This window comes from Kogia breviceps, chromosome 11 (assembly GCF_026419965.1).
Source record: "Kogia breviceps isolate mKogBre1 chromosome 11, mKogBre1 haplotype 1, whole genome shotgun sequence".
NCBI classification, from domain to species: Eukaryota; Metazoa; Chordata; class Mammalia; order Artiodactyla; family Physeteridae; genus Kogia; species Kogia breviceps.
The window spans coordinates 44,846,292-44,873,928 of NC_081320.1; the positions used below are offsets into that span (position 1 = coordinate 44,846,292).

The 27,637-nt window shown below is 38.2% G+C and overlaps 1 protein-coding gene across 2 annotated transcripts in view; it reads left to right on the forward strand.

Annotated features, from left to right (window-relative positions):
- Nucleotides 1–27,637, forward strand: part of GFPT1 (glutamine--fructose-6-phosphate transaminase 1) — a 63,908-nt gene that overhangs the window by 4,933 nt on the left and 31,338 nt on the right. For both annotated transcript variants that reach the window (XM_059079797.2, XM_059079795.2), the window contains exons 2-7: nt 7,607–7,714; nt 10,148–10,255; nt 17,801–17,926; nt 23,752–23,810; nt 25,159–25,293; nt 26,714–26,775. In XM_059079797.2, coding sequence (XP_058935780.1) covers nt 7,607–7,714; nt 10,148–10,255; nt 17,801–17,926; nt 23,752–23,810; nt 25,159–25,293; nt 26,714–26,775 — 598 coding nt within the window. The remainder of the gene's footprint in view (nt 1–7,606; nt 7,715–10,147; nt 10,256–17,800; nt 17,927–23,751; nt 23,811–25,158; nt 25,294–26,713; nt 26,776–27,637) is intronic.

Here is a 27,637-nt window from a genome sequence, read left to right on the forward strand (position 1 = left end):
GTATATTGCGTTGGACAGAATCTGCAAAAGTAGAAAAAGGTCATTCATGTTTAATATTACAGAGACAAGTTAATTGCATTTAGCTATAAAGAAATCTCGTTAGAGAAGTTGCATATATGAAGGCAGAAGGATTTGAGTTTGTATTGAGGAGAGCATGTATACCAACAAAAGAGAGAGTATTGTGAAACTGAGGTCCCTAGTAGAGTTGAAAAGTTGAGTTCCTGATGTATAAGCTGTGAAATTGATACCAGGTGTTCACTGATTGATTCATACTCCAAGCATTGTCCCTAAATTGACTAAAAGTTGATCTAGATCATTGGATAATAAAAATTCAACCCTCTATTGTGTAGGATCCTCAGAATATTTTGATGTTAACCAACAGTTCTATATTTACAAAATTGAGGAATCTCTTACCAAGAGTTACAAGCAGGAGAGGCTGGTACAGGGAATATGTTTCTCTATTTTCAGTCTATAAGGAAGGATAGGCTTATAGGGTATTATACTGTTAAGATGAAGAAGAAGGCTTCAATTCTATAAAGGAAGAATCTACCAAAAATGAGAAAGAGGCTGGGAAGAGAGAAATGGGGGTTGGAGAATAGTCTAGATTCTAGACTTTAGAATAATATCTGGGGGAAGTGTAAAATTTAGACAAGCAGTGAATTAGCAGGATTGGTCAGCAGTTGGGAGGGCCCCCATGAAAGTGGACCTGAGATAAATGGATGACCTGAAATGGATGGACTTCACTATAGGGGTGCTCAGGGATACAGGGGTGAGAGCATTATGGGCCCAGAGGGGCTGGCTTGGAAGCATGAAGAAAAATTGTGGTCTGATGCGATTGATCAGAGAGAAGTGGGAGAGATGGAATGTTTAAAGGTGTGTGAGCAGAAAGTGCATGCTTTTTCTCGGGAAAGATGATGATATAGGTAGATTGTGCGGGAGTGTATAATTAGAGATGTCAGTGTTTAAACCGCGCTTTGAGTTCCAGGATGTTAAATATGCAAGAGAGAAGTGTTACAGAGCTCCTTCCAGTGGCCCCATGTATTTACAACAAAGTAGGAAACACTTGAACCAGCATTTTGGAAATAGGAAAAAGATTTTGAACAATTAAAAAATCACACAAATAATTGAAATTTCTCATGTGTCACTCCATATAACTTTTTCTTTGTGTTTTTAGGGTTGTAGGAAATGTTATCTCAAATATTTCTTCTTTTAAAGGAATCTTACCTATAGGATGTGCCTCTATAATTATAGTATTGACTATGTTTCATGGCAAGTGTATAGTTGATGTGTATAACCTTAATTGCAGAATTGTTTATAATTACAAAGAGTTAGAAAAACCTCAATAAATAGGTAAATGGCTAGGTAAAATACAAGAAATCTATTATGGACTATTTTTATTATGCAAACTTCTGTAGACTGGGGTAGATGGGTTGTACTGACATGGAAAGATCTCCAACATCTTAAGAGAAAAAACTACAGAGCAATATATATATTATCATTTTTATGTGTTAAAAAACCCCAAACCTCTAAAACCATGTACATCTGAGTTCATATACGTAGAAAAATTCATAGCCGAAGGATTGAGACAGTGTGTGGGGGATTAATGGTGGTTATCTCCTGTGTGGAGGTAGAAAAAGGAGATTTTTCACAGTTCGTTCTGTAGGACTTGTGTAATTTGAATCTTTAACGATGATAATTTGTAACTTGGGTTATAAGAAAAAATTTTTAAATGAAACTTAAGTTGCATTGTAGATGGATTCTGTTTCAGAAGATATAAAATTTAGAGAAGGAATTTGAACACTTAATATTGATAAATTCCAATGTCTAGGGTTTCATCAGAATATTAAAGTTGTCAAGTGAAAAAATATGTGAAAGCAAAATTTCTTCTTGAAACTAATATAATATTGCAAGTCAACTATACCTCAAAAAAAGTAAAATTTTTTATTCGTAAGAACATAAATTCAACCAGACATAGGAACTTTAATAATTTGATTGGTCAGCTAAATTGCATTCAGTTTTCATTTCAATAAGGTTTAATAGTCTTTGCCTACAGCTAGATTGCTTTTAACCAGGTGTGTCAAGTCTGTGATCTAGGTCATGTCTGAATATCTTGTTAAGCAAGGTGTTCTTAAGTGCTTTTATGTCATTGAATTTAAGTTGCCATTTTCTGAGAGCGATGCCTGTAGGTACAAGTCCTTGCTTCAGTTAGGAAGATATTTATTCCAAGTGTATTACATTAATAAGAAAATTTTCACTTTGGAAGCACAAGCTGATTTGGGAGTAGAAAATCTCCTGTGCTCCATACTGTTTGTGTTATTGGAGCAATTACTGAAGAGTGGTGGAGAGTTGATTTTTAGTCTTTTGTAGTTACCTTAAGCAGAACTATTTATTGCGAGGTTTGATAGGACAAATCAAAGACCTGAAATACGGATTGCTACTCTAATAAGCACCATTTTGAGTTATGAATACCTACCCTGTAAACATGCCCTGCATGCCTGATTGGCAGATTATTTGCTGTTATATTTTCCCAGCTACCCCAAGATTACAGTAACCCACTAATCTGTACAAGCGGGCCAGCTGTGCTCTCACGGGGCTGGTCTGTAAAACTGACAGATTCAACCTCTTTATCTTTCATTTTCCTAACCAGGGATAACTTTCTTCTCCCAGCTCTGTTACTTTGATCTTAGAAAATTTCTCTACATGTGTCATCCTTTTATTCCTTTTAGTTCCTGCCTAGTTATGCAAGGAGAAATATTGCTCCTACTTCTTCTTCCTCAATTCCCCCCTTCCCCTTTTCTTTGTTCCAATAGTGAACCAAAATAAATGACAGTAATGATTATTGGTAACAGTAGTGCTTCCTCTGTCAAGGAAAAGGCAGGTTTTGAATTGGAATTGATATATGGTATTTCATCGAATCTAGGATGCCGCTTATTGGGAAATGTACCATTTATATATGGACCACAAAGAAAGAAAATATGACTGTCTTAAAATCAATGCTGTCAATATCTGAAGTCGTAGAAAGTATTATGAGGATGCTTTCAGAATATCACAGGCTAAGTGATCTGTTTGTCTTTACCTTAAAGCAGTGATGAATCTTAGCATCACTAATAGGGAGTCACCAGAAAATATAAAAAACATACATACTTGTGAATAATCTCGTCGCTCAGTTTTAACCTAAATCAGTCAAGCCTTTGAATTTCTCTTCCAGTTTGCGGGAAATACAAAGAATAGAGGAACTGGTTAGACCACACAATGTGGAATCAATTAGGCATAGCCAGAGGTGAGAAATTCAGCAAGAAAATTGCTCCTGGCTTATCATAAGTCAGTGTCTTGGAGGAAAACAGGGCATTAGGGGAGACCATTCTGGATTCAAAGAGACTTATGAGACATAACAATCAAATGTGAGCTGTGATCCTTTATTATTTTCTAGAATAAACAAATCAGCTGTAAAAGACATTTATTTTTGCTAATAGGGAAAATGTGAATATATGAACATTGTATTAGATGAACTAGAACATTATCTTAGGTGTGATGATAATATGGTTTTGTAGAAAAAGTCCTCATATTTTATATGTTACTTTGCTTTTATTAATTCTTAATGATATACTCTGAAAATACTAACGCCCTCCACCAGGTTTCTAGCTTTAATTTGCTAATACAATGTACACAGAACAAATCATGTAACTGTCAGAACAAAGAATTGAGGCTCAGAGGAGTACAGTCTGTAGAGGTATTAAAAAGTACCAAATGCATAGCATATAGCAATCAAAGAAGAATCCTCAAAAACCATAGAACTTCAAGCTGTAGGAGACTGCAGGTGTCCTCAGATGTCAGAGGGAGGAAATATTTGGCCCTTGTGCTGTGTCTCCCTGTGTAATAGAAGTTGCTAACCAGTCATGGCTTTCCTTCCTGTATGAGAGACAGGGTCACTGAATCCTTTTCAGAGGTGCTCTCTAGAGCCAATACCAATTAAGAACCTGTTGGCACTTATTGTGAAACTTATTTTACCATCTCTCAGTCAAGCCCATTCATTTCGCAAAAGGGGAAGCTGAGGCCGGATGGTATAGTGGAAAGCTTCGGGGACACGAGTTAAAGAATTTGCAGGATTTCTTCAGCACGAGAAACTTTTTTGAGCTAACAAATGTTTAGTGTGAATTTTATTAGTTTATCAAATAGTTAAAATTTAAGTTTGTTTGGAGAGGGATACTGGTTTAGAGAATACCTCTTTCCCTATAAAATTGTACTCAGGATCTCAAGATTCACACAGTAAGCCAATGTAAACCAGGGAGATTGAAGTTAGAAATAATATCAAAGTTGAAGGCTGTTGTTCAATTACATGTATTGAAGATAGTGAATTTAATATTGCATCACTCTGAATTTTCTTGTAAAAATGTGTTGAGTCTATAACTTGTCTTAAAAACAGTTGTTTTTTGTCATTAGCATTTAAATTGCTTTAAAAATTGGTATTTGATTATTATATTTAATCTTAAATTCTCTAAATGTATTACTTTTACCATCAGAATTACTTTTTCTTTTTTTTATTTGGCTGCGACGCGAGGCTTGTGAGATCTTAGTTCCGCAACCAGGGATTGAACCTGCGCCCTCGGCAGTGAAAGCAGAGAGTCCTAACCACTGGGTCACCAGGGAATTCCAGAATTACATTTCTTTCTTTTTTTTTTTTTTGTGGTACGCGGGGCTCTCACTGTTGTGGCCTCTCCCGTTGCGGAGCAGAGGCTCCGGACGCGCAGGCCCAGCGGCCACGGCCCATGGGCCCAGCCACTCCGCGGCATGTGGGATCTTCCCGGACCGGGGCACGAACCCGTGTCCCCTGCATCGGCAGGCGGACTCTCAACCACTGCGCCACCAGGGAAGCCCCAGAATTACATTTCTTTAAATGAACAAACCAAACCAAAAAAACCCCAAGAATGTAGAAACAGAGAACAGGGTATGCAGGGTATATAGAAGTAGAAATATAATGTTACATACATGAAACATATAATGTTCAAGCCAATATTACTTCAATAAAAAAAAATCTCAATAAAAAGGAATTACCTTTCCTAAAAAAAAGGGAGAAATGATTTAGTAGTGAATTTTTCTGGATGTGCTGCATTATTGGGATTTGGACTTCGTCTTCAAGGCTTCCCAGAGCCCTCAGCCTGCAAAGAATTTTTGACAGTGTAATATGTTGTATTAGTTAATGATTTTCAGATGAATTAGATTGTATCCTCCTTTAGCAGATTATTTTGCTGATGCTAATCACAGTGATGGAGAGTAGAGTAGTCGAGAATCCTTTTAGCACATTGTTTTTTCCCTTTTTTTTTTTTTGGCCACATCACGCGTGGCATGCGGGATCTTAGTTCCCTGACCAGGGATTGAACCTATGCCCCCTGCAGTGGAAGTGCGGAGTCTTAACTGCTGGACCACCAGGGAAGTTCCTCTTTTAGTGCATTTATATTAAAGTTTTTTGTTTCTTTGAAGTATTGAGCAACATCACTATTAAATTGTCATAGTTGGTGTTATTTTGTATTTTCTGAGGTCTAGAGCTTGCTGATTGCTTTTTTTTGTTTAATAGAAGATGTTGGGGGTAGGAATTTATTTATTTATTTATTTATTTTTGCTGTGTTGGGTCTTCGTTTCTGTGCGAGGGCTTTCTCTAGTTGTGGCAAGTGGGGTCCATTCTTCATCGCGGTGCGTGGGCCTCTCACTATCGTGGCCTCTCTTGTTGCGGAGCACAGGCTCCAGACGTGCAGGCTCTGTAGTTGTGGCTCATGGGCTTAGTTGCTCCGCGGCATGTGGGATCCTCCCAGACCAGGGCTTGAACCCGTGTCCCCTGCATTAGCAGGCAGACTCTCAACCACTGTGCCACCAGGGAAGCCCTGTATTAAAGTTTTATTTTGGGAAAATATTTATATTCTGTGTATTGTCCATTAATGAGCTAATAGAATACTTATTTGGGGCTGATAGTTTTCTGTATGCATTTAATCTTTATCAAAGGTCAGTGACCCATGGGGGGAAAGGGTAGAACACATAAAAGTTTGATTTACAATTGGGTTATTGGTTTAGGTTTTTCATATTACAGATACTTTATTGAGGACCAGCAATAACAACAAAACCCCCAGACCTCATGCAGTGTTGTGGTGCAGTGAAAGTGAGATGCTTGTACAGTGCATGATAACTGAATAGATCTTTACAATTGTAATTTTTAAAAATATGAATGAATATAGGATTTCTATAAGTCTGGCCTTGTACTACCTTTTTTGGGAAAGTTCAAACTGTTGTTTCAGGTTGTTTTGGATTTTAGTTTTGAAATGTGATTTCCTTTTTTTTGAAAGGCATGATTGAGAAAATTGCACCGTACTCATCATGGTGATCAGCATACATGTTACGGTGGCTTTTTGGTCACATATTAACTATGTGATATTTTTGTATGCTGAAATGCTTTCATAAGACCAAACTCTTTATAGAAATAAAGATGCCTTTTCAAATGAAATGAAAACTGGTCATTCCACAGTTCTGCCCCACAGAATTAATTCCCTTAAGAATCAGTGGCATTATAGTGTAAGATAGTTAAGAAAAAAGAAAGTTCTTTCATAAATAAGCATCTTGAGTTTATATTTCTTTATATTTTGATTTTCAGTTTTTATACATTTTAGCTATATCCACCCTGGCCAAAGCACAATCATGGAAGACCTCAGACAATTTCCATGCTGCTATTCCTGAAATGTGGATTTCCTTTACCTGTGTTCTACTGCCTCTTTGCTCTTCTGGATCAGTTCTTGTTGTACAAGTCCCTTTATTTATAGTTTTGCTTTTCCAAATGATTGCTCCTTTTCTATGAATTCTCAAGAGTTGTTAACATGTATTATGGTTATTTGTCCCTTACTAATTTGGTGAACAAGTGAGAAACCATTTGTCCTATGATGATTATATATATTTTTAACCCATTTTTCTCTATGATTAAATTATTTAGATTGTGAGTATTCTTCACATCATTGCTATTTATAAGTTATTTATTCCTAAAATGTATTGATAGCATGGTCATTGAAAGTAAGAAAAATTATTTCATCTGTATAGGTTTGGAGGGTCTATATATTGCTTAAAATACTTAGTTCAGAAAATGTTTTCCTTTAAAAATAATGCTCAGTATAAAGGCCATAAACACCAAATTTGTTGGTTAGTTTTTTTGTTTGTTTGTTTTAACATCTTTGTAGTGAGGTGGATAGACCTGGAGTCTGTTGGTTAGTTTTGAAGCATGAAATTTTAGTTGTTAAAATGTCAGTGATGGAAGGTAAGTGAACAGTCTTATAAACGTCTTTGAAAAAACTAAACATTTATTTTGACTTATTTGCTTCAGTCTTTTATACTTACAAGAAATTACGCTTTAAAAAAGTTTCACTGCCTTTGAATAATTTGAAGTGAAGATTCTTTCTTTTTTATTTTTTATTATTTATTTATTTATTTTCTTTCTTTCTTTTTTAAAGATGGACTGTAGCTTCACATTTTTGCACATCTTAGACATTATTATGAAAATTAAGATTTTTGTCATAGTTATGCCAATGTTGATTCTCTAGTTAGAATTTTCTATTAAATATTTGTTTGTTTGCAGGTATATTTGCTTACTTAAACTACCATGTTCCTCGCACGAGACGAGAAATTTTGGAGACCCTGATCAAAGGCCTTCAGAGACTGGAGTACAGAGGATATGATTCTGCTGGTATTTCCTTTAAAAAAACATTATGGGTGTTGCATGATTCTTGAATAAATAGAAAGGGTTTTTTGTTTGTTTTAGGTTACTAGAGTCTTTATAATGTTCATTTTGTTGTTTCTGGTAAATTTAAAATCTGAAGAATTCTCTTCTATCATGTTTAAAGGGTTCATTCATGCAATTTCAGCAGTATTAGCATTTATGTAGAATATTGCTTCTTACGGGTATCTTCTTTTGCTAAGAATGTTGCTATAAAAACAAATCACATGGGGCATTTTCATTATAAAACAGAGTTCTTAAGGCCTTACTCTGTACATTTTTTTTCCTTTCCTGTAACTTTTAATTTCTTTTTCTCCGTGGATTCCATGCTTTTGGCATGTGAACTTGCCCAAGAGTCTTCTATCTTAGATAAACAACAAAGCAGATAAAAATAACTTTTTGTCAACTTTATGTTTTACTCCAGCTTCTTCCCTTAACTGTATCAGGGGTCCCCAAGACCATACCCAGTTTCAGTGATTCCCTAGGAGGACTCAGCATATAGTTGTACTCATGGCTATGATTTATTACAACAAAAGAATACAAAGCAAAATCAGCAAAGGGAAAAGGTGCATGGGGTGAAGTCTGGAGGAGAGCAAACATAAGCTTCAGGATTCTCTTCCTGTGGAGTCATACAGGATATGCTTAATTCCCCCAGTGAGTTGGACAAAATGTGTGAAATGTTGTATACCAGGGAAGCTCATTAGTAACTCAGTGCCCAAGACTGTCACTGGGGGCTGGTCATGTAGATACCCTCTGCCTAACATGTGCCAAAATTTCAGGCTCCTAGAAGGGAAGCAGACATTCAGCATAAGCCACATTGTTTGCACCAACAGTGTAGGTGCAGTAAGCCATACTTAATCAGTTACTGTGGTGGGAACCCTCCTGAAATCCAAGTTCACAGATGCAAGCCAATGGCCAACTTTGCCAAGCAGGCCTTTCTAAGACAGCAGTCTTGCGCCTGCCATATTAACTCTTTTCTGTACACTCAACATTCCTGGTTGTAAGGGGCATTTATCTTCCATGACTCTTCCTCAGTTAATGGAAAGTCAATTCCTCAGCTCCTTTGTTCTTAAAATTCTTTTTGCTCAGCTTCTCTGACAGCGCATCTTCTCATTCTCTTCCTAACACGCTGATTATTTTCTGTCTGCTTTGGGGGCTTCTTTTCGTCCACCTATTACTTATATTAATGTTCTCTAGGATACTTTCATAGGCCCACTTTTCTTATTTTGTATTTTCGTGGGTGAGCTCTGACTTCATCAACCTCCTATATGCCTGTATGGTTTTTATTTTTTTTTTTAATTTTTATTTTGGCCGCGTTGGGTCTTCGTTGAGGAGTGTGGGCTCTTTGTTGCAGACTTCTCTCTAGTTGTGGTGCGTGGGTTTAGTTGCCCCGCAGCATGTGGGATCTTAGTTCCTCAACCAGGGGTTGGAGCCACGTTCTCTGCATTGGAAGGCAGATTCTTAACCACTGGACCACCAGGAAAGTCCTAACCTCCCTTATGGTTGTGGCTTACAATCCAGATGTATTTCCCATGCTGCACACCTGTATTTCCAGCTGCCTCCTAGAAGTCTCTCCCTGGCTAAACCACGATATTATAGACTTCGCATGTGCAGAATTGAACTGAATACACTCCATTTCTCACTCCACTCTTCACTGTGTTCTTTTATCAACAGTCAGTCATTCAGCAAGTCCTTTGAGCCTCGGAGGTGTCCCATCTGCTTTCTCACATTACCTGCAGTCAGTTCTGCTTCTCAGTATCACCCATCTCTTCATGACCATTGTGTAGCTCAGGCCTTCCTCATTTTTGCTTTGCTGTAGGTGTAACTTGTGACAGCTGGTTTCTTCTTCCTGTTTCTCTCCTCCAATCTTTACACTGTTTCCAAAGGGAGTCTTCTGAACTTTTTCGCCATGTAATTTCTCTGCTTGAAACTACTCAGTGCTTTTCCAGTACCTTCAGAGTAACTTTTCAAATTCTTAGGAACTTCAGTAGAATCTTGAGAGATGTGTTCCCTGACATTCCCTCCTTACCCTGCTTCTGCAGTGGGTGCCTGTCTTCTTCGTTTCTCCATTGTACTTCAGTTGCAACCTGTAGTACTTTATTATAACCACATAACTTTTATTATATTAAAACCACACTGTATTGTAATTATTTTTTTCCTTGTCTGTCTTCTCAATAGACTATTGAGAAATTTAAGAACAGGAACTGAGTTTTCTTCATTTTTATCTCTAGCGCCTACCATGGTTGTTGACATATAATAGGTTTTCAGTAAATTTTGAATTGATAAGTAAGTGAACTAATTAGATGAAAAAAAAATTTTTTTCCTTAGAAATTTTGCCTTACAGGGATAATCTAAGTAGTAGTTAGTTTCTAAATCTTGCTTTTCTACCTCTCGGTGATTTAGGTGTGGGGATTGATGGAGGCAATGACAAAGACTGGGAAGCCAATGCCTGCAAAATCCAGCTCATTAAGAAGAAAGGAAAAGTTAAGGCGCTGGATGAAGAAGTTCACAGTAATGTACTTAGTTTGGTTTTTGAACCCCCTCCTCTTTTCTTCCTTCTCCCTTCCCTACCAAATTACTTTTCCTCCCATATTTTGGGGCCCATTTTGAGAACAGTGATTCTTTTTTTTTTTTTTTTTTTAAAAGACACTTTTTTTCAGCGTCATGATCAGACTATTACATTTAGCAATCAACAGCATGGGTGCAAAAAAAAAAAAATCTGCATTAAAACCCTTTGTTGGAATGCTTTACACTTTCCACAGAATAGAAACTAAAATAACCTGTTATACAATTAGTCACAAATACAGTCCTTGAGTTTTTTTGCCCATACACGTGAGTATTGTCTAAAACGTGTCTTCTTTGTAGCAGCTAGGCACTGCCACCACAGTGCTTGACTGAATTCACAAATCTGTTGTAACCTGTAGCTTCCCTGTCACTTCTCTGGCTCTCCTCTCCTGCTAAGCTTTGTTTCCTGGCAGTAATCAAAACCTTCTGCCACTGCCATAGCTACTGCTGCTGCTGGAACCACCATAGCCACCTTGGTTTCGGGGTTTGGCAAAGTATTGGCCTCCACCACCATAGGGGCCAGAACTCCTTCCTCCAAAGTTTCTTCCTTTCATGGGTCCAAAATTTGAAGATTGATTGTTGTAACTGCCAAATCATTGTAGCTTCCACCACCACTGCCAAAGCCACCTCCGCCTCCTCCGTTGTTATAGCTGTCACTCCCACCATAGCCACTGCCCTGGTTTCCATAACCGTGTCCACCACTTCCATAGCCTCTGCTTCCCTCCAGAGTAACCAGGGCCGCCTCCTCCATAACCACCATCATTACCAAATCCATTATAGGCATCCCCACTGCCACCATATCCACCACCCCCGTGGCTGCCACCAAAGCCACCTCGACCACTGAAGTTTCCTCCACGACCAAAGCTGTCATTCCCCCAAAACCCCCTCCACGACCACCACCAAAGTTTCCAGAACCACTTCGACCTCTTTGGCTGGATGAAGCACTAGCCATCTCTTGCTTAGATAGGGCTTTCCTTACTTCACAGTTGTGGCCATTCACAGTGTGGTATTTCTGAATGACAATCTTGTCTACGGAGTCATGGTCATCAAAGGTTACGAAAGCAAAACCTCTCTTTTTGCCACTGCCTCCATCAGTCATGATTTCAATCACTTCAATTTTCCCATACTGTTCAAAATAATCTCTTAGATGATGTTCTTCAGTGTCTCCTTTAATGCCACCAAAAAAATCTTTTTCACAGTTAAGTGGGCACCAGGTCTTTGAGAATCTTCTCTTGAGACGGCCCTCTTTGGTTCCCCAACTCTTCCATCCACCTCGTGCAGCCTTGCATTCATGGCCACATCCACCTCCTCCACAGTGGCATATGTGACAACCCCGAAGCCTCTGGAGCGCTTGGTGCTTGGATCCCTCATCACCACACAGTCTGTGAGCGCTCCCCACCTGCTCAAAATGGCTCCTCAGACTGTCATCGGTTGTTTCAAAGCTCAAACCTCCGATGAAGAGCTTCCACAGCTGTTTGAGCTCTTTGGGTGACTCTGACTTAGACATGATGGCAGTGGAGAGGGCGGAGGGGAAGACGTCAACGATGCTTACTTGGTGGCGTCCATGAGCAGAAAGGAGCAATCTACCGAACGTATCTCGAGAATAGTGATTCTTAAAGTTGAAGGGAGGGAAGAAAAGCAGTTTTGATACTGTCTGTACTGGTTTTAATATCCCTTAGTTGCAAAAAATGATATTAACTAGGGAAGGAACTTAATTATGTACATTGTGTTCAGAGCAAGCTTAATATCCTAAAATGAAGTAGCCATCATTCCTGAGGAAGGACCTTTCATAAGACAAAAAGTATTTTCAGTGATGTGCTTATTCATGTGTCTTCACTTGGTGATTGTCTTCACTTTGGACTAAACGCTGAGTTTGGATGTGTAGTCAGTCTGGATGTTGCACCTTTTAGTAGGTCTGATACAATCAGGTATCATATTTTTCCCTCATGATTTTCTTACTTCCCTGGCATAAAGTAGTTGCCAGAGATACATGTTCCATTAAAGAGGGTATACTTTACAGTATTCAGTTCATTACATTATGTTTATACATTTTATTTTTTCACAGGAAACTTGAAAACAAAACAAAAACTTTGAAGTATATTGATTGAAAAAACATTTTTAAAAATCCTCTAAAAAACCAGGAAACAGTAGGTTTTTTATATACCTGCCCAAATGGATGCCATTGTTATCATTGTAAAGAAGTCCAGGTGGAAGAGGAGAACGATGGATTTAGTCATTTTTAATTTTCACATAAGCCAGACATTTAGCTTTGTGGTACAATTGATGCTTGAACAACACATGTTTGAACTGCTCAGGTCCACTTATATGTGAATTTTTTTTCAATAGTAAATACTACATTATTACACCATGCACAGTCTGTTAAATCCATGGAGGTGGAACCTTGGACACAGAAGGCTGACTATAAGTTATACTCGGATTTTCGACTGCTTGGTGGGTCAGCACCCCTAACCCCCCATGTTGTTCAAGGGTCAACTGTACTTGCTTAACAAATTAAATCAGTACTTATTTTTTATGTATTGTGGGTAAGATTAGCTTGGGGTAAAGCAGACACCCAAAAAACTGTGGTTATAAATATTTGGTCTAATGTGTGTACTGCATCCTGTTTACCAGGCTGATTATAGTAGGTTCTACAGGAGAGAACAAACAGATTGGTTTAAGATTCAGCGGAGAACTAGTTCCCACAAGTTAGGAAGACTTGGGATACGTAAGGAATGGCTGCTGATTATATTTGGGCAGTGAAGGTGAGAGGGGAGGACCTTCTGAGTAGATTAGCTTGGAAAAAGATAAGAATAGGGAAGGCAAGTTTGTTGGAATGGTAGGTAGTCCTTTTAATCTACTTTGTTGGTAGATGAGTGGGAGGCTAGAAAGGCAGATTGTGACCAGAATCACCATCTTTGAATGTCAACATATTGAAACATGCCTCCTCCTGCAGGAAAGTAACCCCTTTCCTGGAATGGGTCACTTGCAGACAGTGCTGGTGAGTTTGTAACTGATGAATCACTTGGAAGAGCAATCTGGCAGTGTCTAAATGGGAGTTGCCTATACCTTGTGGCCAAGCACTTCCACTCCTGGGCAGGTACTCGAAAGAAACACTATGACAAGGAGACATGACAATAAGATGCATTGCAGCAAAGTTTAGAAGCAGCCTAGAATAAGTTGTATGTGATAGTGAATGACCATGTGTAGCTTTTGAAAGACGTGTACTGGATCTGGTTCTGCATGTGAGGACATGCATAATTTCTGAGAACTTAATGTTGAGTGAAAAAAGCAACCTAGAGAAGGATATGCAAAGTATTGTACCATTTTAAAAAAAAGAACACCATAATTTATGGATATAGTAGCATAAAAGAAATTTGAAGGCATAGGTGGGAAAGCTCTTGTGAATCCTCTGGGGAGGAAAGGGATGGAGCAGGGTATAAAGGAGGCACCAACTGCATTTTTTTACATTTTAGGGTTTATTTATTTATTATGTATTTTTGGCTGCGTTGGGTCTTTATGCTGCACGCGGTTTTTCTCTAGTTGCGAGACGTGGGGGCTACCCTTCGCTGTGGTGCGCGGGCCTCCCACTGCGGCGGCTTTTCCTGTTGCGGAGCTTGGGCTCTAGGTGCATGGGCTTCAGCAGTTGTGGCTTGTGGGCTCTAGAGCTTAGGCTCAGTAGTTGTGGTGCACAGGCTCAGTTGCTCCGCGGCGTGTGGGATCTTCCCGGACCAGAGCTCTAACCCGTGTCCCCTGCATTGGCAGGTGGATTCTCAACCACTGTGCCACCAGGGAAGCCCACATTTCAGGGTTTAAAAAAGATCTAAAGCATAAATGGTTAGACATTAACGTTTGTTAAGTCGGAGTGTGGTTATTTTGATGTTTGTGATGTTTATTTTATTATTCCCAACAAGTTTTAGTGTTTAACTTCTTAAGACAAAAGGAAAGGAAGACATTTCAGAGAAGACCATGAGATTGCTTTTTGGTAGCTCCTGACTTTGATAATACTTGCTAACATTTATTGATTGCTTTCTGTGTCCCAGGTACTCTACTAAGTGCCTTCTATATAGTCCTCATCATAACGCATGAAGTAGGTGAAATTATTCTCATTTTGCAGATGAGAAAATTGAAGCTCAGAGGAGCAGGTACTGACATTAGATGGTGTCAGCAGTAAAAGCAGTGACGTTTGGGGGCAGAGGAAAGGCAGAAGAGGATTGCTGTTCTAGGGCATGACAACAAGAAAAGATTTTAAAAATATTTTATGTCTTAAAGATGTAAAGCACAAATGGTTATATGTTAACATTTGTTATCTGGGTGTAGGTATTGGAGTGTTTCATTATTACCAGCAAATTAAATATGTTTGAACTATTAAAAAAGAAAGATGACATCTGAGAATAGGTACACAGAGGGCAAGGAACCTTGGGAGTAATAAGGGTTGGGGGAAGACAGAAGATGCAAGAAAGGAAATTATTGAGGCGTTACAGCTCAGAAAGGTCAAGGCACAGGTAGGAAGTTAGCCTTTATAGGAGTTAAAGGGAAAAGAAAAGCTAATTAAAACAGTTATAAGGTGAAAGGGAAACCTGAGTAAGGTAGATTGAGGGACTATATAGGTATCATTGAGGCTTAAAAAGAGTATAAAGAATGTCATGAGCTGTTGGGGAATTGAATGAGTTCTCAGTTTAGTGAATAGGGAACATGGATACATGTTCCTTAAATGGCAACAGTTAAATAGATTTGATAATTACCCATGAACTTGAAATGGACTCAATTTACAGAATTTTGTGACTTTCTTCAGTGTTGCTTGGCAGCTTGCGGCGGGTGGGGGAGAGAAAACTGAGTGTAGCGTTATCTAGACTTAAGGTTCAACAAGGGGCTTTAGAATAGAGTAACAGTGGATAGGAAGACTCAGGATTAGAGCCCTGATTAATTTATAAAACATGCAGTATTTCTTGTGGGGAATATGCATATTGTCATAGCAATGATCTTTTTCTTATTAGTCATTAGATAATGTTCCTTTGGCAACAGTGAAATAGGTATGGTAATTACCGTGAATTTGAAATTAGTTCATTTTATAGACTCTTGTTGCTTTCTCCAATGTACTTTCTCTTGCCAGCAAGTGGGGGCACATACTGCTTTTAATTATACTTAACCCAAAAAACTAGTCAAATGTTTTCACTGCTTGCATTGCCTATTAAGTAGTAATAAATGGAAATCCTTACTTTTCTGGAGGTCATTTATCAGGTCGCCTTAATTTTTCAGGACACAGTTAAGCCAGAAAAGAATATATTGATGATTTTATCCATTCATTGAACTACCCAACAAAAGTTTGAGCATCTGTCCTATATAGCTTAGTGCTTACGATTCGAAGATAATAAGACAAGCTGCTACCTTTGTAGATCTTAAATTCTGGCAGGAGCCAGGTAGACAACATGTCATAAATGTTATAATAGTACAGCAGAGTATACATTGTGGTTTTAGTCTTAGATTCTGGAGACAAGCACTCTTGGGTTCAAATCCTGTCTCTGTTTCCGATTAGTTGTGACCTAGGGCAGGTTCTGTGACCTCGTGAAGCCTCAGTTTCTTTATGTATAAAATGGGGACAGCTGTACCTAACAGTACCTAATTGTATTGTGAGGATTCAATAACAAAATGAATATTTATTGAGTACCTATTATATACCAGCCATTGTTCTAAGCCTTTAGGACAAAGAAAAGATAAGCAAACTCCCTGCCCAGATGGAGCTTACTGTCTAGTGAGAGGGCCAGATGACAAACAATAAATAATGTTAGGTAGTGATTAGTGCCGTGAAGAAAAAGTATGGTAGAGATGACATTTGAGCAGAGATCACGTGATTGTCTGAAGAAGGGAATTCTAGGCAGAGGGAACCCCAAGTGCGTAGATTCAGTGTGGGTTTCGCCTGCTTATAGCTGGAAGTCAGTGGGGCTAGAGCTCAGTAAGTGAGGGAGAGAGTGGCAGGAGATGAGGCTAGAGAGGAGGCTGACGGCTAGGTCATGGAAGGTCTTCAGAATGATGGATTTCACTTTGTGTGTCGTGGGAAGCCACTGGAACATTTTGCGTAGGGGACTGATGTTATCTAACTTCTGTTTTGAAAGGATCACTTTGGTTAGATTGTACAGAGAAGACTGGACTCAGGGCGACCAGTTAGGATTCTGTTTAGTAGTCCATGTAGAGATGATGGCGGTTTAGGCCACAGTGATAGGGATAGAGTGGGGAGATGTCTGTAGTACCTTGCACAGAGTAAGTTCTCCCTAAATGTTAGCTGTTGTTATTTGTAAAAGGTGCATTGAAAGCTTCGAGGAGTGATTGGAGAGGGTTGGGAGAGAAGGATGGAAAGGTAGGTGGGGGCCAGATGGTGAAGGCCCTTTGTATACCGTGAAAAGGTGTTCGGGCTTTATCTTGTGAGAAAATGGTTCTCTGGTTGTATGTTAGAATTTGAGAATCTTTTCTTAAATCTATGTGACCAGGTTTAGGATGATTCATATGGGTAGCTAGGGGTGCAAACCACATTTTAAGCAACTGGAAGTCTATTTAAGGATTTTAAGCATTGTTTCTTAATCAGATTTGTATTTTAGGATGACCTCTGTTTAGCCAGGATAAAATCTACAAAGACTATGTACTAAAATGCGTGGACTTTCCTGTTCACACTTCTGAGCATTTTGCTCTTAATTTAGACCTAATTCTGATAAGGTTTGTTATCTGGTTTCTTAGCCAAATGAAATTCCTATTTAGGAAATTAGAAGGAGACATTACTGGTAGATGCTATACTAGAACTGTCTTTTTTTTTTTTCTTTTCTTTTCTTTTCCCTGGAGGAAACGAGAAGAGAGAGTTCATAAGGAGAAGGAATTAGAATAGCTGCTTTGCAAGACAGAGGAGCATCAGTCCATAACCTCATACTTTCATAGTGCTGCTTTGTTTTCAAGGACTATTTTTTGATTATGCAAGCTCTTCATAATAGCAGTTTATGGTGTGAGATACGGTTACATTCACTGGGGACCAAAGAAATTGCAGTCATAATGTTGTGTGGCATTGAGAAAATGAATTTTTTTTACATGTCTAGTTAAAGTGATACGGATTTCTTTCAAGGAAAGGATTAAATACAGATTTTTAAAAATCACCTTAACTCTTTTTGACCATAAGTTTGAAAATTTTCAAGCCTCCAGAAAAGTTGAAAGAATAGTGCATTAATCATCTGTATATTTCATCTAGTTTTACCTATGGTTAGCATTTTGTCACATTTGCTTTGTCTCTTTGTATACATTTTTTTGCTTGTTATTGGAACCATTTGCCCTAAATATTTCAGCTGCATTAACTCCTGTAAGTCTTTTAATTACTGTTTTGAATATGCCTGATCTTGTTTCAATAATTATATATTCCAGGTGAGCAGAACTGTAATAATTACATTTAACTTTAGCTTATAGCATTATCTCTACAGCATGGTTTAATATTGAAATGTTTTATTTTATCTTCTTCAGAACAACAAGATATGGATTTGGATATAGAATTTGATGTACACCTTGGAATAGCTCATACCCGTTGGGCAACGCATGGCGAACCCAATCCTGTCAATAGCCATCCCCAGCGCTCTGATAAAAATAATGGTATGGACAGACTGTACATGCTCTGGAGTGTTTGTAGAGGGCCAATAATAGGAGAAGAATGAAAACTCTGTTTTCATTATTTTAATATGGAAAATCTCAAGCATATTCAGACGTAGAGAGTATACAGAACCTGATATGTCCATCACCGAGCTTTAACATTTATCGATGCATAATCAGTTATATTTTTCTGTACCCCACCCAGATTATTTTGGAAGCCAATAGATATCATATAGATAGGTATAGCACAGATAACTAGATATCATAGCATTTAATTAGTAATTATGTAAGTGTGTATCTCTAAAAGGTAAGGACTTAGTAGATTGATTTATCTCCTAAGTCTCCTAAGAGACTTTTCCTTTTCTCTCCTTTCTTCCTTGCAGTTTACTCTGTTGTTTGTCCTGTAGAGTTTCCTACAGTCTAGATCTTGCGAATGGCATGTATCCTGTGGTGTCGTTTAACATGATTCTCTGTCCCTTCTGTTTGTTATAAATTGGTATGGTATTTGTTTGTACCTGTAATGTTTGGATGTTTTTCTTTTTGTGTTAGGTCATTGATAACCATTGCCAATATTAATTATTTCTTTAGGGGTTATAAAATGGTGACAGTCTAATACAATCTTTCCTTTGTCATTTATTATCTAAAATACTTCTATAAAGAGAAACTTCTCCATATTAACCACTTGATTACCCTGATGTACAGATTGTATAGGAAAGGCAGGATAAATGTTTGATTTTTTTTCCCCTTTATTTACCATTTTTCAAATGAAGCAGTTCTAATTATAAAAAGGAACAGAGTTTCTTTTTATAATTACTGTATTATTATAAATTCATGGATTTAAAATATTTCATTTGTTTCAAAACACTGAAGTAATTATCTATATTGATGCACCAAACTTCCCATCTTTAGTCATTGGGAGCTTATTCAGGTTGACTCCTGAGTCCTTTTGATGTGACCCAAGTAGGCTCAGTAGTCTTTCTTATTTTCTGGTAGTTCAAGATGTTGCAGGTTTATCTAATCCTGCCCCAAACCTGGAATCAGCCATTTCTCTAAGGAGTCCTAGTTCCTTTCAGTGGAAACGATAATTAAAGACTATAAACCTGGGTGCCGTGGTGGCTGCGACATGGGGGGCCCGGAGCAGATGCTGGAAGTAGCTGTGGGTACCACGGAGCCAAGGCCTGAGGGGGTGGGCGTGGCGACCACCGAAACACAGCGCCCTCTGCTCCCTCCTCTTGCGGCGCCTCGCCGCTCCCCTCCATCAGCTGCCGTGAGACAGCGCCTCCGCCCCAGGAAAAGAAGGGGTGGCGATGAAGAAGACCACCATCTCCCCCCCAGACCAAAAGGAGTAGTAGAAAGCCTGTCTTTCACGGTCCTGGGACACAGAGTCTTCACGCAGTGATAGTGGCGGGAGCGGCAGCAGCGTTAAGAGCCAGGGCCGGCAGGCCAGAGAGTGGCTGAAACCGCCTCGCCGCCGGCCCGCGCCGGCACCCCCAGCCCGCGCGAGGCAGTCTGCATTTGTGCCAAGGCCCTGGTTTGCACCTCAGCCGGATCCTGAAGGAGGCCCACTTGCATAGCCGACAGCACCAAGGGCGGCCTCCCACATGATGTGCTGGCAGTTTCTTGCCTTCTGTGAAGGGACAGTGCTGTGCAGATTTGATATTTCAACTTAACAGTGTTTTAAAAAGTTGCACAAAAAAATGCCTGTTGGCTTTTCAGTCGGTGTTTGAAATAACAGGTTAACAGGCACTTGTTTATTTCTGGTTTTGCTGTGCTATTGTGATTAAAAAGGGATTTTGAAGCTGTTTGTTTATAGGATTCTTTTGAGGGTGGGTATCAAATCTGCATCAAGGTAACCGTAGGAGGAAATCACATCTGCATGTTGAATCCATAGTTGGTCCAATTCAGATTGATTTCTAGATCTGTCAATTAGAAACTCTACTTTATGTAAAAAGGCCTTTTAAAGATGCAGAATCTTCAATTTTTAAAATTCAATAAACTAGGGAAGAGTATCTAGTTTCCATGAAAAACGCCGAAGTTTTTTTCCAAAATATAGAATGCTTGATTCAGTTTTGCCCTGAAATTAATTGCCATACCACCTCTTAGTATGTAGATATCCTGTTGAAAGTACTCGCTCCTTTGTGCCAGGAGAACAATCAGATCCAAGTTACACTGTAAGTAAGCATCCTCCCTGATAACTGTCTTCTCTCTTTGTTATATATTTATATTTCCAGAGGGGTCTTTCAGACTCTTGGATACTCAGATAACTTGTTACCATTACTCCTCCAAAGCCTACATCTCAGACTTAGAAAACATTGCTCAGTTATGACAGTCAAGAAACATGTGATGACTTTTTGTCTTACCAACTTGCCAGCAGTAGCTTATGTGATCTCATTGATAACTCCACCTCGTAGTGTCGAGAATTAAGGAGCAGGTAAAGGCTGACAAAGTGTAAGCTCTCTGAACTGATGTCTGAAGTCACAAGTATTTTGAAACTGTTGGAGAAGGATTTACTTTATGCTTAAAGTAACCACCAACAGTAACTAGGGGGCCACATTCCACCACTGAAACTGGAAAGACTGGTGTGGCTTAGAAGTACATCAGCAGAGGCACCTCTAGAAGAAACAGCACAGTAGTATTTATTTAGAGATGGATTGTTCCTGTGTTATTTAGTCATGCTAGAGAGCCACCCACGTTTGAATAACGAAGGCGTACATGTGTCTTCTGCCACAGTGACAAGCTGTGTGAACACGGAGCCAGGATGCATCAGGTCATCTTCTTGGGAGAGTGTGGGGAGGGACAGCCTGACATTCTACGTGGAGGAAAGTGCCTTAGAGTCTACTGCCTGCTCTCACCCTCCACTTCACTGGAAGTCTGCACAGTGCACACAGCAGATCTGAGGAGTATGGATAGCTCTAGAAAGAACTTTCCTCTTTGTCAAGATTAGAAAAGGACACGGGACAGAGTGAGATTTTCTTACGTGACAGAACTAAAATTTGAAGATGAGGCCTATAGGAAGAGGGCAAACGTACCTCCTTTCCATGGTTTGTTCCTCTAAATGGGTGGAGTTGAAAGGTCAGTTCCTTGAAGTAGAAATGTAGAGTTGTGAGGGAAAGTTTCAGCATAGGCCCATGCTTACGGAGGGGATGGTTTGTCCAAGAATTTTTTTTTTTTTTTTTTTTTTTTGTGGTACGCAGGCCTCTCACTGTTGTGGCCTCTCCCGTTGCGGAGCTCAGGCTCCGTACGCACAGGCTTAGCAGCCATGGCTCACGGGCCTAGCCACTCTGCAGCATGTGGGATCTTCCCGGACCAGGGCATGAACCCGTGTCCCCTGCATCAGTAGGCAGACTCTCAACCACTGCGCCGCCAGGGAAGCCCCAAGCATTTTTTTTTTTTTTACTACCATATCCCAAGTTCTAAGACCAGATGTTTGATGAGGATTTTGGATTATAATAGGTTTGATGGCAGGGAATATGGAAAGGATACATTGCTAATATTTTATCCAACAAGGCAAACAGCAACTAAACGCTGTAGGAAGACAAGCTCTCAGGCACACATGTACACAACAATTCAGAAATACCCAGGAGGACTCCTGCAGGCTTAATGGATGGCAGCCTGCTGAAACAAAACGTGTATTAACAAGAACATGTAAAACTCAGGAAAGCACGTGTCCTTTTATTTCCCACCCAGCTGAAAGAAATGAAAGATGAAACCATCACTGAAACAAAACAGTTTTTTTCCAAATGAGTACAGTTATAGTGCTGGGCTAGCAATTAACTCTTTTACCCTGTTAAACACAAGAATAATCTCCATCCCATCCTGCATATTTTCTACAGCCTTGGCAGCTTGAGATGCATTTCTGTTATGAGGCTACTTAATAGTAAATGGTCATCTTTTAAAACTTCTGTTAGCTCAAGCTAGTAACACCATGTACTTCTATGTTGCACTGCCAAAAAAAAAAAAAAAAGAAAGATTAAACCAGGTCTTAGAAGTGCTCATTGCACCTAGGCCTTTTCAGTGGGCAGAGCTAGGAAATATATATACCTCTGTGTATGTGCATGTATAAATTTAAAGAGGAAACAACATAATTTTACACTAACACTTTCAATTCAAATCCAGGGCTGTAAGGTTTTTACTTAACCTCATTGATTTATGTATTTCTTTTCAGTCACACTTAAAAACTTAGTTCTTAACACCAGCAACATACTTATTTGATCTATCAGATGGTACATGTACAATGGAATCATAATGTCACACTACCATAACAGCATGTTGACTGTTTTTTTTTTTTTTTTTGTCCTTAGGGTATATCTCTCTAGGGATGTATAATCAAATTACTATGTTTTGGAGTCACTTGGAATAATCCTTCTGTATGTAATTGTTCTACTAGCTGGGTATAGCATTATGTTAATATATTTTATTTTGAGTTTTAGGCATTGATTTTCTTTAAAAAATAATTTTTATTTAAAACTATTTAAAATATTTGCATAGTTCTGAGGTCATACCTATAAAAAAGCATACTAAAATAAGTCTAGCTTCTCTTATTTCCTCTTCCTTATTCCATCTCTTCCTATATATAAATATTTAACAAAATTTTTGAGTCTATTCTTCCATAATTTAAAAAAATAAGTGAATACATACATATGTGTATATATGTATATGTGTATATATATCCCTTTGAGGTAAGATTTTGTAGTTTAATTCATTAGCTACCTTTTTAGGTTTTTCATGCTTCACATAATTATTGGATTAGAATGTTAACTACTCAAACTTTTAATACTGACAAGGTCTTTATAAAAGATTTCTGAAAAACTATATGTTATGTTTTGAGAATTTGGCTTTAATTTAAGGCTTTATATCAGCTATTTATGATTCTCTGTGTTCTAGCATTAAAATTTTAAGATTTATTCGTAGTATCATTTTGTGGTATCTTTTCTTTCTTAGAAATCTAGTGAAGTGTTTAACATTTGGTTTGTAGTGAACGTGTTCAGTTCAAGCTCACTTAATGTCAGATCTTTAAGTATACTAAAAGCATTTTGATAATTTGATATAAAATTGAATTTAGTGGTAATTTCTCTCCTGATTTATATGAACTTTAAATAAGAAATCCACATTAGTTGCCTTTACTTTACATACACTGTCAGTGGCTACAAATAATATTGTCAACTCCCGATTGCACATTCTTACATTTTTGAAAGTTATTTAATCAAAAAAAGATGAAAATTATCCCACTGTCATCTGTATTTGATCTTGAAATGCTTCTTTAACTTTAGTTTATCTGACATTCTGGGAATTTTCTGGACCTCAGATAAGTAAGTTAAACTATAGAACTGAGTAACTGTCCATTTTTTCTCAATTCTTTAAGTTTGGTTTTAAACTCATTTAGTGTAAATTGGATGAAGCCTTTCTCTTTAAACTTAGAAATGTTCTATGCATAAGAATGAATGAACAAAGAAGTGAGAATAATAGTTATTTAGTTCAACCCTTTCATTTTGCAAATGAGGAAACTGGTCCAGGGAACCTGCTTCTTTTACATGGTGGTACTGGACTGGTAGTTTAGCCACAACTGAAGTTGATGTCTCTGGACTCCTGTTTATTGTATTAACCCACTATACCCACCTCTTAGCACTGTGTGCTTCTACATGTGAACTGTGCTGCTGATCTACCTGAGGGTAATCTGATGATGAAAAGTGGATAATACTTGATTACACCTGAAAGTATAGCATGTAACAAATTTTTTGACTTGAGAAAAATCTCTTAATAGTAATGGCAATTTATAGTGTTTATTAGACCTATAATTTTTTGGTCATCAATACTTTTATCTCTTTTAGAATTTATTGTTATTCACAATGGAATCATCACCAACTACAAAGACTTGAAAAAGTTTTTGGTAAGTAAAGTGACCTAAAAAGACTACCAGTCTTTGAAGAATACTTCTAATGAGAGCATTGAGGTTGTTTGTTGGGATGTGCAGTAAATCCTATCTCGATGTGATCAAATAATTCCTAAGACAGTTACAAGGATATGGTGGTTTATTGGCCTTTTTTTTGTTGACAGTAGAACTTTTTTGTTTCTTATATGAAAAGAAAATAATTATTTGGCTTGATTATAAATGACCCAAAAGCTTAAATAAAATTGGAATTTGGGGGGATGTCTTTCCATTGTGAGAGACCGTGTCATTTTTAAAAGATTCTAGGGTGTTAGAAGACTCAAGACAGGTTGAATGAAGGCTCCATGCCCTAAATAGCTGTGTACTATATAGTAATTGTAATGATGATGACTTCATGAGTGACTTCTCAGAGCTGTCCAGTTCAGCATTCTGCAGTGATGGAAACTTTCTATACATGTACTGTCCCAATATGGTAGCCACTGTCCACATGTGGCTGTTGAGGTAGGATGAATGAGGAACTAAATTTGAAATTTTATTTCACTTTAAATAGCCACATATAGCTAATGGCCATTGTATTGGACAGTGAAATATCATCATTAAAGAAGGAATCATAGGCTTCCCTGGTGGCACAGTAGTTAAGAATCCACCTGCCAATGCAGGGCACACGCGTATGAGCCCTGGTCTGGGAAGATCCCACATGCCACAGAGCAGCTAAGCCTGTGCGCCCCAACTACTGAGCCTGCGCTCTAGAGCCCATGAGCCACAACTACTGAGCCCATGTGCCACAACTACTGAAGCCCATGCTCCTAGAACCCATGCTCCACAACAAGAGAAGCCACCACAAGGAGAAGCCCGTGCTCCGCAACAAGAGAGGCTGCCACAATGAGAAGCCCGTGCACCACAACAAAGGGTAGCCCCCACTCAACCCAACTAAAGAAAGCCCGTGCAGCAACAACGAAGACCCAGCACAGCTAAAAATAAATGAATGAATAAATAAATTTATAAAAAAGAAAAGAAGGAATCATTATATTCATAATGGAATTAGTGGTTTGTGAATGTTATATATTTCATTATATTTTAACTATTTTATAATTATTTAATTCATATATGACATATAGAGATTTCTATAATTATAAGTTTGTTTGGTCACAGAGAATACCTCACTATTTTGGGTTCACCGTAATTAGATGGTGACTTTAATTTTAAAGAGTGGGTAATCAGGGTGTGGTGGTCAAAAAAAGACTAGAAGTTGGATAATGAGATTTTTGAGGAAAAATTGTGTAGAAAAGATTTAGATATTATGAATATTTCCTTGAATGGATCAAAATTTTTTCCTTTCTAATTACAGGAAAGCAAAGGCTATGACTTTGAATCTGAAACAGACACGGAGACAATTGCCAAGCTTGTTAAGTACATGTATGACAATCGGGAAAGTCAAGATACAAGTTTTACTACCTTGGTGGAGAGAGTCATCCAACAATTGGTATTAAACCACACTTTTAAAGATAATTATTGCCAACATTAATCACAATAAACGCTTAAAAATACCTTTGATAAGTAGGAATTATGCTAATTTCTTAAGTATTTTTTGCTTTTATTTCCCATGTATATACCTATTCAACTTGAATAATTTTGAGAGACTGTTGTTTTAATGATTTTACTTCTTTCACTGTAGTTTAGTGTCAGGGGAACTAAAAATAATCCAAAAGCTGTTTGTCCAAAAACTATGCATACACACACACAAACATGTACACAGTACACACAGTTGGGGATTCATCACTTTCTTGCTTCCTTGCAAGACACTTGCTCATTCAAGTGTCCTTCTAGTCAATAACTTAGGGAAGGGTAGCTTCGGTGAAATACACACTCTTTATTCTGGGGTAATGTCCGCATGTCTCTAAGCCAGTACAGTCAACTCATTTTTCCTTATGGGGACTTTTCCTTGGCCCTGTACCTCTACAGAAAATTATTTCCCAACCCGAGAGAAAAGTGGTATTGTTTTTGATCTCATCCCAGTTGTCCTAATTAAAGATTAAAGATATCAAAGATACACAAAGGTTCAAATATATAGTGACTTCCACCCCCGCCCCCCCCCACCCCAATCCCACTCATAACTCTGGCTTTACCATTTAAAAGCCCTTTACTTCTCTATGAAGGTCCAATCCTTACCTCCTATCTCCACCCAAATCTTATGATGTCTGCAGCAAAAGAAGTCAGGAAGGTAGAGAAGATAGAGAACTGTTACTTCTCTTTACTCAAGGCAGAGTAGTGTGCCTTCCCAGACTTTTGTTTCTACTCATATAACCCAGTTTTTTCTGTACCTTATGTTCCTCCTTTATTCATTCTTGATTTCCTTAGGCCCTGTTCCTGAGGAGTTTGGGTTGAGGGGGCAGTATGGTGTGCATGTTAATAATTGTGATTGTGAAAAAAAAAAAAAAAAAAAAATTGTGATTGTGTATATTTATGTCTACAATATCAAGGACAAAAAGAATGGAAGTTAACAGTGGTATAAAATTACTGGGCCAGAGAATGGGTTTTGGATATGGAGCTTGGGATCTTTTCTGATTCTGCCCTTCCCTTACTAATGCATAGTATGGGAGGTATGATGTACCTATTGAGAAGTATTGGTAGCGTGTACAAAGGTGTCTTTTAAAATGGTCTGTTTAGGAGCTGTTATCTACTGAGCCTCTTTCAAGAGTGGGCTTGGTTAAAAAGTGGATCTTGGATACATCAAAGCCCAGGAGTAAGTGTCTACCTAAAATTTAGACTCATTTATAAACTAGTGCAAAAGAGTAGCTGTGTGAACAAAACATTTCTGTGCTGAAGCCAGTATATTTTAGGCCTTTCACATTTGATAATTGATTATAATATATATTGCTAATGCATTTTTTTTTCCTCTATAGGAAGGTGCTTTTGCACTTGTATTTAAAAGTGTTCATTTTCCTGGCCAAGCAGTAGGCACAAGGTATATATAAATTTAATAATGACTAATAATTATATGTATTTTGAAACTTTAGAATTATAAGCTTATTCCCTGTACACTATGAATGGCCCTTCACCATAATGGCTCTGTCCTTTTTTAGAGATATTTGTGTGAGTCATCCCTTGGTATCCATGGGGGATTGGTTCCAGGAGCTCCTGTGAATACCAAAATTCATGGATGTGCAAGTCCCTATATAAAATGGTGTAGTGTTTGCGTATAACCTATATACATACTCCTGTACACTTTAAATCATCTCTAGATTACTTACATACCCTAATGTAATGTAAATGTTATATACATAGTTGTAAATACAACGCAAATGCTAGTGTGTAAACAGTTGCCAGTGTGTGGCAAATTCAAGTTTTGCTTTTTGGAACTTTCTGGAATTTTTTTTCCCTGAATATTTTCAGTCTGCAGTTGGTTGAATCTGCAGATGTGGAACCCATGCATATGGGAGGTCGACTGTATTTATTTTCATATGCCCTTCTTGTCTTTTGTTTTACCACTATTCCGTGTAACAGAATCCCTTAACAAAGCAAAAACATTTTGGCATTTATAATTGGCCTTTTGTTTGTAGTGGGGCACCATTGTTACTTTGTGAATTTGGATGTTGAATATTTTGTAAAATATCCATATTTTTCAGAACTCTATATTCTAGACAGAGTCCTAGATAATTGTACCATTACTACTTTGGCTGGGATATTCAAGCCTAATCATGAAGTCCTTTTTAGAGCAGTGTGGAACCCTAAGAGTTGGTAAGAGAGAGCTGTCTTTAAAATGAAGTCAAGGGGGTTAATGTTCGTATATTGTTAACACATCAAAAGAAAGGTTCCATTTTACATTA